We start from the raw sequence: 14,362 nt of genomic DNA on the forward strand, positions 1-14,362 counted from the left end.
CCAGGTGGTATGGCAAAATACAGTTTTCTACTTCACGGTAAATTATATTCAATAGGTAGGCTACAGTGAAAACGAAACACAATTGAAATGTAATGAGTTAAAGCCAAACCTGGATGTTAAACTAAACAACAGAGTCTTTCTTTGATTCAAATATAGGCCGCTGCTTCCTTGCATCTAAGATAGAATAAATCATAGAGTTCCTTTTTTCCTTTCCGAGAGTTTTGAGGATGACCTCAGCGACTACACGAATCATTTTATCAACGGCTTGAGTCTGTGGTGTCTGGTGTGTATGACGACTTTACTGGAACTGACTTTATTACATCCCAAAGTTCATTTCTTAGATGATAATAATGGTGGTTCAGTAACGTCAATCTGTGTCCAGTCGATCATATCAATATAATCCATTGCATTAAGATTGAGTTGATCAGCAGGGCGATGGAATCTTCATATTATTGTAGATGAAAGCTTTCGTGCTTTCAGAATTCGCCTAACAGCTACTTCACGAATGACAGGTCTATTGTCATAAAACATGGCATATAGCAAGTTCTCGGGGTGAGCTGCATAATAATTTTGCTCGAACGATTTGTCGATGACAGACTGCATTTATACTGGCTCAAGTTCACGACTGAGTTGTATCATAAGGAAAAGTACTGCTGGAGCATTGCTGATATCTGTGGCCATCTTAGTGCAAACTATACAGGCCCATATACAGTTGCAATGAATCGTGTCAATGTCTTAACAGCTTCTGATGGATGGGTTTGACTAACATAATAGCGGCACATTCGATTTTCTCCTGTGAATGATTATAGGCTACTGTATTTTACAGCATCTCTGTGTAAGAGGGTTTCAGAGCATTCCTCAGAACTGATTGCATGGTAGATTTCCAAAAGGTACATCTGGTCTGTGCTTAGATCTTTGAATTGTCCAATTTTGGCAAATGGGGAGTTTCAATTTTATCAAACAATGCGATCTCCAAGGCTATAAGGTTTGACCAAAGAATATCGCCAATTTCACCATAATGAATGTTTCTGGACCAGATGTCTTTCCAAATAATCCAAATAAATGCTGCAATGGTACGGTAACTCATTGATGGGCAGCAAAGGCCAATATATATTCCACTAAACTTCCTACTGGATAATGGATATGGTCTTCTTTCTAGCAATTACTCCATTACGATTCCCAATGTTCACTGCTGTCCCGTCACAACCTGTTATTCGAATTCCACCCATGGTCATATTCTCGTCGATCATAAATTATTGACGACATTTTCAATCCAGTACGCCTCTTGACTCGGCTATGTCTCACTTTCTGTGGGTCAATAATGATGTCTGTAGGGAAGTTTTTTCCTAACACATCCTGCAAAGTAGCAGTGGCAATAGCAGCAACTGTTTTGTCAGAGACCATCTTTTGATGGGCTTCCCTTGCAACACAAGGGATTGGGATGGTATTGTAGGCACTACTTGTTGAGACACTCTCCATGAAACTCGGATCATTATCGGATGAATAAGATAAAGAGTCAATTTCACATAGTTTTTTTGTGGCGTGTTAAACCGCACAACTATTAGAAGTTCGTTCACTGCGCAGGATTGGCGGACTGGGCGAAAAAGTGAGATAAAATGACAAAAACTTCCGCAACTTTTCGCCCAATCTGGCAACCCTGTTACAGAAACAGAGGTCATTGGGGTAATGGGTTGCTGTGCACAAAACGATTTTAAACTTTGAGGAAATGTTCAGAAGGTAAAGCCGCACCTATGTTCAAATTTATATGATAAATGGAGAAATCGACCCACCCTACTCCAGATACAAGCTGAGGCCGAAGCGAGAGCTGCTGAGGCTGCCGCGAGAGCTGAGGCCATTCGAGCTGAGGCTGCCGCGAGAGCTGAGGCCGAAGCGAGAGCAGCTGAGGCCGCCGCGAGAGCTGCTGAGTTCGCACTCAAAGACGCTCAGTTGAGGGCTGAACAACGTAAAGAGGTAGTTTTAGCTGAATATCGATCAGAGGTGGGCTCTCGGCGTAGCTCTAAGAAGGGCTCTTCTAGGCATTCCAGAAATGAACATCAATCGCAGTTTAATTTACATAACCTTTTCCAAACGCCCGTTCAACCTGTGAGTGGACCAGGGCATTGGCGTAACTACCCATTGGATCTTGTGGATAAATCCAGGGGCGGCACGTTGCTAGAGGGCGGCAAAATGTGATAACGTTTTAAAGTTTAAACGAACAAAGACAGTCACGTTAATTTATTCTCGGAGAGACTCAGACTTAAACGACCTAAGTTAACACTGATCTAAGTGAAGCCAAAAAATTAGACAAGTTAGGCTATGCCCACTGCCCAGAGATGTAGCCTGCGTATACGCCGCATACTTGCGGCGTAGACTTTTTGTTTGCGCTAACGTTTACGGCCACATTTTTTGGGTAGTTGCTTGAGGTTACGTCGTAAAGTTTTCGCGTTTTTTAGCGCATAGCGTCAACGCATACTTTTTAATGTATTTTTTTTCGCTACAACACGCCAATACCTTCCAGCGCTGCAGTTGAAAAAATGTTTTCAATGGGCAAAGACATATTGGAACCAAAACACAGCAAAATGTCAGATGAACACTTTCAGATGCTTGTGTTTCTTCGTGGAAATTCAAAATAAAACTTGTTGAAATGTATCGAGTGGTTTATACCGTGTGAATGTTTGGCACCTAGCAAACAAAATTAGTTTACGCTAGTGTATGCGCTGACGCCGCCAACTTTTTTTACAAGTTGCGTTGACGCATACGGCGTATAGTTTTTCGAACGTTTGCGTTTACGCTGACGGCGTCAATATTTTTTGTATGCGCGTACATCACTGGCTATGCCTATAAACTAATCTGCAACTTTTTTAAATTGTGCCTCACCATGTGGTATTTGTGACAGTTTAATGATATTCATGCTGTTGAAGTAGTGATAGAATGTCGGTTGTAACTTGTAAGCTATAGCATTGCTCAGTCAATTTAGCTTTGTTACGGTAGTTAAGTTCAGATTAGTTTTAAGTTTATTTCACTTGATTGAATCTTTATCCTCGGACTGGGAAAGCTTCTTGCAGAACTTAATCCTGGCAGTTTCGCATACTTGTAGAGGCTTTGAATCACTGACGCAGGCCTGGTCACCGAGATTGACAGAGTGAAGTTTCCGATTGTTGAAGTCATGCTGCCGGGGAACTATTCCATCCATTAGATGCCGCTGAATGAAGGGCAGTCCTTAACGTGCGTTGCTCAAGCGCACACCTCGAGAGTCGAACCAGCGCCGCTTGATCTTGAAGCTTCTTCGTTCCAGAAGTGACGCGCTAACCAATTGAGCTTTCTTCTTTCGTATGAGAGGTTGTTTTTTTGGACTACATTTCATTGGGGTCAAATAAAATGTTTATTTCACTTTCGGAAGGAAACAGGAATAGACCGTGAGGTCATCGAGTCAACTGTCACCTTTACTATCTGTCTGTGGTAGATAGAGGGGATTCCTCCATCTTTATCTTTGAAGATAGGTTAGGTTAGTGAAAGGTTTAAAGTTTCAGGTCTGAAATAGATCACTTAGTTTAACTCAGCAAATTTGCAATTATGGTAATTGTTTTTAACTAATGTGCTGCAGATTCCAGAACAAGATTTAACTTGCAATTTTTTCAAGTTAATTTTTGCCTATGACGAGAGAAAAAGAAAGTGAAGATTTTTTTAGAAAGAAAAAGAAAGCTATAAGAAAAGGAGAACTATAAAGAATGAAGGAGTCATTTTGAAGTTCGTAAAATTTGCCTTTGCTAAAAAGCAGAAGAGATTAGCAGAGTAAATCTCTACGGTACCTCCAATTGAGACGGAAGAAGAAGTGTGGGCTACCTCGAGCAAAACAATAACAAAGTGGTCATTGAAAGCCTGTGAATGAAACACTGTCAGATAAAGATAAAATAGATGCTATCTATTATTCTCATAACGATGTGACTACTTGGCCAGAAACATTAACTCATAACATGAGAGTTGAGATAACCAAACTAGGGCCCGAAAGGTTTTAGAATAAAGAAGGGCCATTCAAGCCAGGGGTTAGAGTAAATACAGGAGACAAAGAATCATTCAGCTGTCTGAGTAAGAAGTGGTTTTATTTTGAACTTTCAATAAAATTAAACAAAACTGCTTTAATTCTTCTGTTGTGTGGAATTTTAATCAGCTTTTACGACGGTGTCAGGGGAGGGTAGAGGCGCGTTTCGTGCAAAAATCCAAGGGCGGCATACTGCGTTGCTACGCCACTGGACCAGGGCAATCCACACGTTTTCCAGCTGTTTCAGGAGGTCTCGGGGCCGCGGCTAAGGGTCTTCCGAATGCTGTAGAGCCAAGGTCTGCGAATTACAACCGAACTCCTCCCCCAGAGCGTACAGGTCACGGGGCCGCCATTAGTAGTAATGCTTTGCCCCCTTCACAGTTTTCTGCGCCGCTAGGTTGTGACCACCCAGCTACACGTAATTTGGGTGGTTGTGAGAGGCGTATCGCGTCTGATCGGGCTGTGCATGTGACTGAGCCCACTCAGCCCCTTAAGGGATATAGCTTGTCTTCTCCCGCTAAATCGAGTTCTCAACAGCAGGATTGCTTTTTTGAATACCAAAATAGTAGGACGTTTTTCGATAAGGCGGCCTTGATTGGTTACGATGGTAATAATATGCCATTTATCTTCTTTAAAAATCGTGTTACGGCCTTAATGGCAGCTTCAACCTTTAAGGGGACTCGTTTGACTTTGTTACAAGCAGCTTGTGTTAGGACAGCTGCGCAAACGATTGCTAATTTGGTTTCTGACACCCCTGGCTTGTCAGAGGAAGACAGGATAGAAATGTCGTTAGCTCGCTTGTCCCAGCGTTTTGGGGTTCGTGGAGGTCTTTTTGCAGAACCGGAAATTAGAAAGTATCGCTATGGTAGCAAATTGACTTCGACCTCTTCCAGTGATCTGAAAGAGTTTAAAGATGAATTATCGCAGTGTTTGCTTTACGCGCAAGCTTATGGTCAGCGTGACAAATTGGAAGGACGTTTTGTTTTGGATTTGGCTAAGCGACTCCCGTTTGACGCTAAGCAGCGTTATCTTGACTTTTTAGGTGATCAGTATGGTGGCACTGATGAGCCTACTTTTCAGAGTTTGTTTGAATTTGTAGTACGGGAGGAAACGCGTAAGTCGACTGATTTTAGCATTATGCTAATGGGCGATTCTGGTGAGTCGCAGCAATTTAAAAAGTTTAGCAAAGGAAAATTGCCTTCATGTCCGGTTAGGCAGACGTCCGTAAAACCCCACGATGATGTGATGTCAGGGAGTTCGCAGTACTCGACTGTTGTTGGCGCACCGCGCGGTGGTGAAGCCAGACGTAAAAACCTACCGGCATGCATTTGTTGTTCGTCACGTGGTCAAGTTGAATATCATTTTTTGTCTAATTGTAAAGAATTTTTGCGCTTGACACCTAAAGATCGGAGAGATGTCATTGTGAAAGCTGGCAAATGCTTGAATTGTTTGCGCCAGCATATGGTTAGGGATTGCGTTCATGCAAATAACTGTCGTAAGTGTGGGCCTAACAACGATAGGAAACACTATTTTCTTCTGCATGATTTTTATGTGACGTCACATGATTCTCTGGATTCTGTTGGGAAAGATGATGCTCGTGCCAGAGTTCCTGTGCGTAATGTTAAGATTGGAAATGTTAAAGCAGCCTTTAACCGCGTTACTGCTGCTCGTGTTTTGAATCCAATGACTGGCAAATCGAAGTTGGTGTATTGTCAGCATGATCCTGGTTCGCAGTTGACGTTTGTTTCGAGTGATTTGGTGTGTGAACTTGATCTTAAACCGTACGATAAAGCGTCGTTTAAAATGGATACCCTGGCTGGTCAGAAAGCTACTTGTGCTGACCTTGTCAAACTCAACATCCAGTCGTTAGAGACAGATGAACTGTTTTGTGATATAACCTCGGTGGTTAACCCAGCTTGGGCTGATGATGTTAAAACTTTACCACATAAACAAGATTTAAACGGTTTCCGTCATTTTCATGACGTGAATATGTTTCATTTGAATGATTGTAGTACTGTAGATGTACTGATTGGCAACGACAACGCTTATTTGATGTGTGCAAAAGAAGAGCGTGTTGGTGAAAATCGTAGTGAACCACATGCTTTGCTCACTCCTCTCGGTTGGTTGGCTTGTGGTGGTAAGTCACCCTTAGATGAAAGCGTTGCTAAAGTGTGCAGAGTGCAGACGTCTTCAGAGTCGGATGTCATCTCTGGCTTTCAGCGTAAAATTGAGTCTCGTGATATGGAAATAGCAGACCTGAATAAAGTCATTCAGGATTTGACTTTGCAAAATGAAACCTGTGAATTGTCTCGCAATGATATTTTGGCTAGAGAACTTGTCGAACCGAATATTGAGTTGAAAGATGGTCGATTTGAGATACCTGTTCCGTTGAAGGAAGATATTGATCTACCTAACAAATTTGTGTTGGCGTCAGATAGAGTTGCTGCTTTAAGAAAGAAAGCTTTAAAACAACCTGAACTTCGTGATTTCCTTACTGACACCATGAAAGATCTTAAATCAAATGGCTATATTGAGCGTACTGGTGAAGCAGGAAATGTCAAGGGATTTGAATGGTATTTACCATACTTTGTTACGTCACAATTAAAAAAGCGCATTGTTTACGATGGCAAGTCTGAATTTCGAGGAACTTGTGTTAATGATGTAATGTTTTCGGGTCCTGACTTGTTAAACCCTCTGGTAGATGTCTTGGCTAGATTTCGGCTTGGTAGATTTGGTCTCATGGCTGATGTGACTAAATGCTTCTTTCAAATAAAGTTACCTGAGTCGCAAAGGGATTTGTTTCGTATATTGTGGTTTGAAGATGATGACCTTGAAAATGGTAGGATGGTACCATTTCGTTTTTGTGTACACCCTTGGGGAATAAAGAGTAGCCCGTATATCGCTTGCTTGGCTATAAAGAAAATGATCGAGCAGAATCCCAGCAGTGCTGGTGAATTGACTCTCTGCAATATTGCAACTAATATGTACATGGATGATTTTATATTTTCGGCTGATAGCTTAGAGGAAGCTCAGCAAATCACTCATGAATCAATTGCTTTGTTTGATAGCCATGGGTTTAAACTTGGTAAGTGGAGTGCTAACAAGGAGGCTATGATTGTCTTGTCAAATTTGGATAATGAGATGCTTTCACCTTTGATTCGTGACATTGACTTTCAGACTGAAAATATGACTTTGCCATCAGCGAAGACATTGGGTTGTGTGTGGCAAACCGAGTCTGACGAGATGCGTATCGCATGTTCCTTAAAGCCCTTAGCTAAACACACGCGCCGAAGTATGCTCAGTCAGCTTGGACAAAATTTTGATCCGCTAGGCTTTGGAGCGCCATTTTTTCTAAAAGCACGCCTTATACTTCAGCAATTGGCGATAGACAAGTTTGATTGGGACACCGAGGTCCCTGATAGCTTTGTTAAAGAGTGGGAGTTGTGGCTTCGCTCTTTGGACCTGCTTAAGGATTTTTGTTACCGAGATGGTATTTTGCAAACTCTGGCAGTGCCGTTCGGATCGTGAACGAACGCCCTTTGGTACCTTTGAGTGACGACCCTAGGGATTTTACTGTCATCACCCCTGCCTCACTTTTAACCCCATACTTAGACCCATACTGTGCTGTTGGGCAACCACATGATCGTGACCAATTAAGAAGGGATTATCGGTTCAATTTGTCACTTTCTCAGCAGTTTTGGAGTAAATGGATCGATTTTTACTTGCCAGGTCTTCAGGGCCGGAAAAAATGGCTAAAAATGGCCGAGAATTTGGAGCCTGGTCAACTTGTAGTGGTAGGTTCTCTCCAGGACATTGGTAAACGTGGGAAGTATCAACTTGGGAGGGTGCATGAGGTAGTTCCACAAATTAGGAAAGGGAAGCCTGTGGTTCGTAGAGCTAAAGTTGCCGTCTGCAACTATGATGAGAGTGCGGGGAAAGTGAAAGTAGACTATGTGTTGAGGGATATTTCGTGCCTCGCCCCCGTAAAGAACACCTAAGTGTTAGGGTTTGAGCCTGGTTTTGTCTGCGGTGGCCGACACTTGTCTGAGCCCAGAACAGTCGGTTATTATCGCAATCATTGTATATAGCATCATTTTTGCGTGTACCTAATACCTATGGTACCAATTTCATGTATCGTCGTGTTCTTATTGCTGTTCATTCTTTGCATGCCCTTTGTATTTGCGTATTAACTTAAACGTGAGTGATTCAAACAATTTGTGTATCATGTGTTTTTATTCATTGGCTCACAATTGTCGTCAATTCTTTTTTAGTTATGCCATGTCAGACTGTCATAACTAGGGGCCGCTATGTTCCAGACGGTTGTTCGCCTGGTCAAACGTCATGTAGAAACCGTTCGGGTCTACTGAATATTACGTCATGGAAATTCCTAAAACATGAGCCAAAATTGCACCATCGTCCGTAAGACCTGTGTCAAACCGGTTGAAACCGGTTTAAACATGAAATGTTGCGTCGCGCTACTGTTGGCGTGCCTTTGAGTTATCACAAATTTTTCTGATTCATTCTCGAAGTTGTTTGTTGGAAGTCGGTCGCACATTTAACTGGTTTATTTGGTGCTTGCTAACTGGACAAATTCTCCGTCTTTTATCCAAGTAATCTGTATCGTAGTGACAGTTTAGAGGTGTAGGCATTGCATCTCCATTTCGATAGCCGCGGGCTAATTTTACAGAAATACACTGTTTGAAAAGAAGTTCAAGTGTGTGTTTCTTCGGTCATTATATACAGACGAACGGATTCGGGAACTTTATGTTAAAATTTTCCCACGAAGAGATTATGATTTACCGCTGTGACCAACCCGACAAGATCTATCATAAAAACAGCAGATGATGAAAGTTTGCATTTTTTGCTGGATTTAGCTGATTTTGCTGAATCTATGAAACCAAAAAAAAAAGGTAAAAGAGAAAGGTCATTTACCAATGATACAGCATCTGCGCTGATTCAAACTTGCAGAGGTCTGGTTGATCTTGCAAAGTATTTGTTAAGCACTTCACATGACTATGTCGCTTTTGGGAATTTCAACAGTGACCCCATTGAAAAAGCTTTTTCAAAATTACGCCAAGGTTCTGGTGGTACGTATTTCATCAATGTGTTACAAAAAGTTAATATAAGGAAAACTAAGTTGTTGTTTGACATTGGAGGTGGTGTTTGTGATTTAGACACAACTGTTTCACATTCTTGCCGAAAGTGTCAGTACCTCATCACGGATGAGAAAACATGGAATGTGTTTCTGAATCTTGACAATGTGGAAAATAGTTTAACAAATGTTGTCAAAATGGGGCTTGTTTATATTGCTAGATACGTCACTCGAAATGACACTTTTCTTAATGACAGCATGACGTACATGGAACAGTATGGCCAATTCACTGATGAACTAAACAGAGGTGGCTTAAACTTACCTGGGGACAGTGTTTGTCAATGGGTATTTTTTTCATACATTCTATTTCATGAAATTGCAAGTTTTGTTTGCAGAAAAAGCTTGTGTAATGTGTTTTCAAGTGTAGCAGAATATTATAGTTTTGCAGATATTCAAAAGAAACACTGTCGCATATTATCAAATATTTTCTTAAAAAATCACTGCAGTTTGTATTTACCAAAATGTTCAAAAGAGCCAAAACTAAAGATTTTAAAACTTTCTGCTTAGACTTCTTTTAACATTACTTTTTGTTGGTATGATGGTTTTGGTGCTGGTGTTGCTCACTAAGAAGAAACCTTTGTTATTACTTAACTTAGCTTTATTTAGAGCATAAGCAAATAAACCGATGTGTTTGTAAGGGATTTTTGTGTAAGTTATCAATGGTGTTTCTGCATTTTGTATATTATACACTGTCACTTTAATCTGTCCTGTCGGTGCCACAGCACATTGTATGTTGCATTGCTCTGCTCCAAACTATTTTTCTTGTTGGTATGTAATTTATCTTTGTGATTTTGATACCCACTGAGCGGTATCAATTTGTAGGTTTAATATGATGATAGTTCTGTACTGAGTAATTAGGTTATCTGTGCAGCTTTCTGTGTTTGCTTAAACATTATATCTCATGTGGTTTTATACTTAGGTATTGTCTTTGATAGACGGACCACCATATCCATCAAAGACCATCGTTGCTAAGCGATAGCGACGAATGGTAAAATCTGCATACGACTGTGCAATAGACCCATAACTGTCTCCAGTTTCCATGGCACTCGATGCAACAAGAACCCTCCATCAAGGATGTAGTGATCGGTTTTCGAGGCAGATTCTTTCACTACTTTATAATCGGCTGACATCACACTGCCGGCATGTTCTGTGATGGCAGTAGTTATTTGAGGCTTATCTTCTGCAAGAAACAGGGTCTGGATGTTACGTGGCTGTCACAAGTAATACTCGTCTTCCTCTCAACTGGTCTGAGTTTTTGGGAAATGACAGCAACAAAACTGCGTTATATCAACTGGTTCAACAAGCTGTGATAACTTCAGTCGATCCAAACTTGTTTACGATTGTTGTAACATCGTTAGATACAGCTCTTAACAATCAAACATTGGACATGTCTGAGGTTTCCCCATGTGATCACGAAGAGGCAGACACCCGTATGTTTCTCCATGTGAAACATGGAAAATCCGATGCCATAGTCAAAACAGTAGATACTGATGTGGTAATTATTGCAATTTTGTGTTTTGACAAGTTAGAAATCTGTAAACTATGGGTTGGATTTGGAGTTGGAGAAAAAACTCGCTTCATTCCAATCCATGATATTGTTTCATCTTTACCTTAATCTCCGATGATTTGCGCTTCTTTACCTTTGTTTTATGCTATCACAATCTGTGATACTGTTTCGTCTTTGGAAAAAAAGGCTTGGGATTGTTGGATGCTTAATCTTACCGCAATGTGTGGCTTATTTAACTCTCTGAATTTTTCAAGCTCACCTAGTACTATAAATGACATACAAAAGTATGTCATACCTCTTTATGGCAATGGTCCTACTATCACGGATGTAGACGAATGCCGTTATATGATGTTTACCAATGGTTGCACTATTGAAAAGCTGCTACCAACGTCAGCTGCTCTGATGCAACATACACGCAGAGCGATACATCAAGCTGAAATACGGAAATCAAGCCTCGTAAATGTTCAGCAACTACCTTCTCCTTTAGCTTGGGGTTGGAAACATAATGATGCAAATCAGCTTGTTCCGTTTTGTCAGTCTACTTGTGGCTCTTGATGTTCCTGTGAGAAAAAATCCATAAAATGCACAAGTCTTTGTTCATGCGAGTACGAAACATGCAATTTGACCACAAAATATCCAATCCTCTCTGATGTTTCATCTTCAATCCACATTGACGTTTCATCTCCAATCCACACTGATCATTCAAGAAATGCTTTTGACTTTCTAAACTCTATCTTGTAACTTGAAAAAACTTGTCGTACACAAATTTTTTTAACATCAAATTACGTATGGCAGGAATTTAACATCAAAAACCGTTAGTTTTTTCATCTTGAATTAACAGTGTTAAGACTCTGACATTGCATCATCTGGGGTCGTGTATTAATTTGATTTGTAGATCATAATTAGGCCTACATATTATTTTAAATTTTAAAGTGGCATGACCAAAAGGGAAATTCATCCCTGGTAGCTGCTCTTCTGGTTATTCCCTTGATGACGTCGTTATTGCGTCATACTGTACTGGAATTATTGTTATTGCTTGCAATTGTAAAATTTTAAGCATTTGCAAAACTTATAATGAGAGTATTCGATCGCTTTTTTCGGAATAAACTTACCTTTGGTTCCTGAATTTGAAGTTGTCTAGTTTTAATAATATAATGATGAAGTCATAAAAGATGCAATCACAACGAAACTACTTTTAGGAATTGTGAAATGGTTTAGTAACCGGTACTCCAACTAAAACCAACAGCAAACGACCAAAATATGTTAAAAAAGCAAAAATATATATGTGATGACGTCACAATGACGTCATCAATCAAATTATTTTGTGTTTATTTTGTCTCACTTATTTGTATGTGCTTTTTAAGTTAAAATATACAAAAATCAAATATGTAATTGCACAAAAATGACGTAAAAAGAGCTGAAACGTGACTTCTGGGGAAATCCCCGATTTGGAGGTGATCACGCGACCCAAAAAGTTGCGGCACCCACTAAAATCAAAGTTGGGTTGATCAACTGCAAAAATATGCAAAAAAACAACGTGTAACACGTTTAGCCTAAAGATTCCCCTAAGGGGCTGCACTACTTGACATGAAAACAATGACTAAAACAAACTAGCAAAAACAAATTATCATCTTGCGGAAATTCAATTATACCCAGAGAAGTTATGTCTTGAAGATATCAAGTGTGCTTTGATATAAAGTTGCGTTGATAAAGAAAAAATTTTAGACCCCAGTCAGCTAAACTCGTCACCTCCACACCAATCCAACGTTAGCAAACGTTGAATTAATGCAAAAATGACAGGCATCGCTAGCTGGGATGTAGTAGTGGCATATCACAGCAATATGAGAAATTTGGGTTACCGTATGTTACCGTATAACAATATTGTTATTCAAATCTTCAACTGTATTTCCTGTGTAATTGATTGGTTCGTCTTTCAAGGCTTGAAACTGATTTTTCAAATCCAACTGGAATGACAATTTGTAAAAAGGATCTATTCGTAATGGTTGGTTTTTTGACCGAAGTAACTTTCTTCTTTCTTTCTGAACGTCTAATTTGACAATGCTCCTTAGTATTCTATGATCGCTTCCAGTATTTACTTTGTGAAGAGTTTGAACACTTTAGAAGATTTCAGGTTTGTTGGTAATTATGTGTAGTCTATTTCATTATGTGTTTCATGATTTGGGCTTCTCTATGTCCATTTTTGGTGCGGTTTCTTTTGGAACATGGTGTTTGTGATGCTGAAGTTGTTGCCCAAATAGAAATTGATTAAGTTTTCTCCACGTTCATTTCTTGTTCCGTATGGAAATTTTCCAAAGCAACTTTCTTTTCCTGTACCAATCTTTGCGTTAATATCTTCCATGATTACTTTAAATTGAGTTTTTTGACAGTCTAGAATTCTTTGCAAATCATCATAAAAAGCCTCAATCTCCTCCTGAGAGCTGAGGGTTGTTGGGGCATATACTTGGATAATCCTGAGATCATATCGTTTCGAAATTTTTATAGTTACACTGGCTACCCTGTCCGACTCGCCATGAAATTTTTTTTCTTTATTGGCCAGATTTTTGTGGATAAGAAATCCTACACCACTCTGTTTAACGTTTTCTCTTCCTTTGTGGTAGAGCAGATGGCCATCCTTGATATTTATTAGTTTTTCTCCTTTTCTTCTGATTTCACAAAGACCAATCACATGCCACTTGATAGTTTTTATTCTTTCCATTAGGCTGGTAAGATGAACCTCTTCTGACAAAGTTTTAACGTTGTAAGTTGCGATGAAAAGTTTTTTGTTGTTTGACGTACCGGTACATTGATTTGTTTGTGCACAGTAGTCATTTTTGCTCACAGCACCCCTGTTCACTGCTGGTACTGAGGATAAACCTCTTTCCGTTGATCCACCGGAAACTGGTATTCTTGTTTGTACGCAGTAGTCATCTTTGCACACAGTATCCGTGCCGCCTGCATACTGCAGGTACTTGGGATGGACCTCTTTTCGTTGATCCACCGGGAACGGGAGGTGATGTCTTTATTGGCATATTTTCATTGGGGAGTGTTGGGCCATGGCCTTCCATGCTGGCCCAGTGCAGGTTGGAAGGTGGGAGGGTGATGTTAGTCTGACTACTCGCCAAGAACCTCTCTGATTTCGTTGAACGTGTTCAGTACAGCTTCTTGGGTCTTTGTAGTACACAAGCTTTAACACCGCGAAAAGGTCTCACCCAAAGTTAAAAGTTTTATACCTGTTGCATATTTCTTGACTTGTCAAAAGCATTTGATACAGTTGACCATAACATATTGATAAGTAAACTTCAACACTGCTACGGAATACGTGGCACTGCTCTTGAGCTAATGAAACGTTATCTTACCGATCGATACCAAATTGTGTAATTCTGCTTCAAGCATGCAAAAAATCTTTTGTGGATTCCCTCAAGGTTCAACATTGGGACCTCTTGTCTTCCTTAAGTGTCTAAACTATCTACCGTGATTTTTGCAGACGACACATGTCTAGCTTTACATGGTGAAGAATTGGATTCTTTACAGAAACCAATTCTGAACTGCATAAAATTGATGCTTGGCTACAAAGAAATAAACTCTCCTTAAACTACTCTAAAACAAGCTACATTTTAATAAACAAAGTGCCAAAGCGTACTGTTGAAACTAATTTCAGGTTGTG

At 40.1% G+C, this 14,362-nt stretch overlaps 1 protein-coding gene across 1 annotated transcript; it reads right to left on the reverse strand.

The window, feature by feature from the left end:
* Positions 1-12,886: 12,886 nt before the first annotated feature.
* LOC145766568 (protein CFDP2-like) lies at positions 12,887-13,414 on the reverse strand. Its single transcript, XM_082578285.1, has one exon. It carries the CDS (start codon positions 13,412-13,414, stop codon positions 12,887-12,889), a length of 528 nt encoding a protein of 175 aa, XP_082434411.1.
* Positions 13,415-14,362: the final 948 nt, after the last annotated feature.

This window comes from Aplidium turbinatum, chromosome 3, assembly GCF_918807975.1.
Source record: "Aplidium turbinatum chromosome 3, kaAplTurb1.1, whole genome shotgun sequence".
NCBI classification, from domain to species: Eukaryota; Metazoa; Chordata; class Ascidiacea; order Aplousobranchia; family Polyclinidae; genus Aplidium; species Aplidium turbinatum.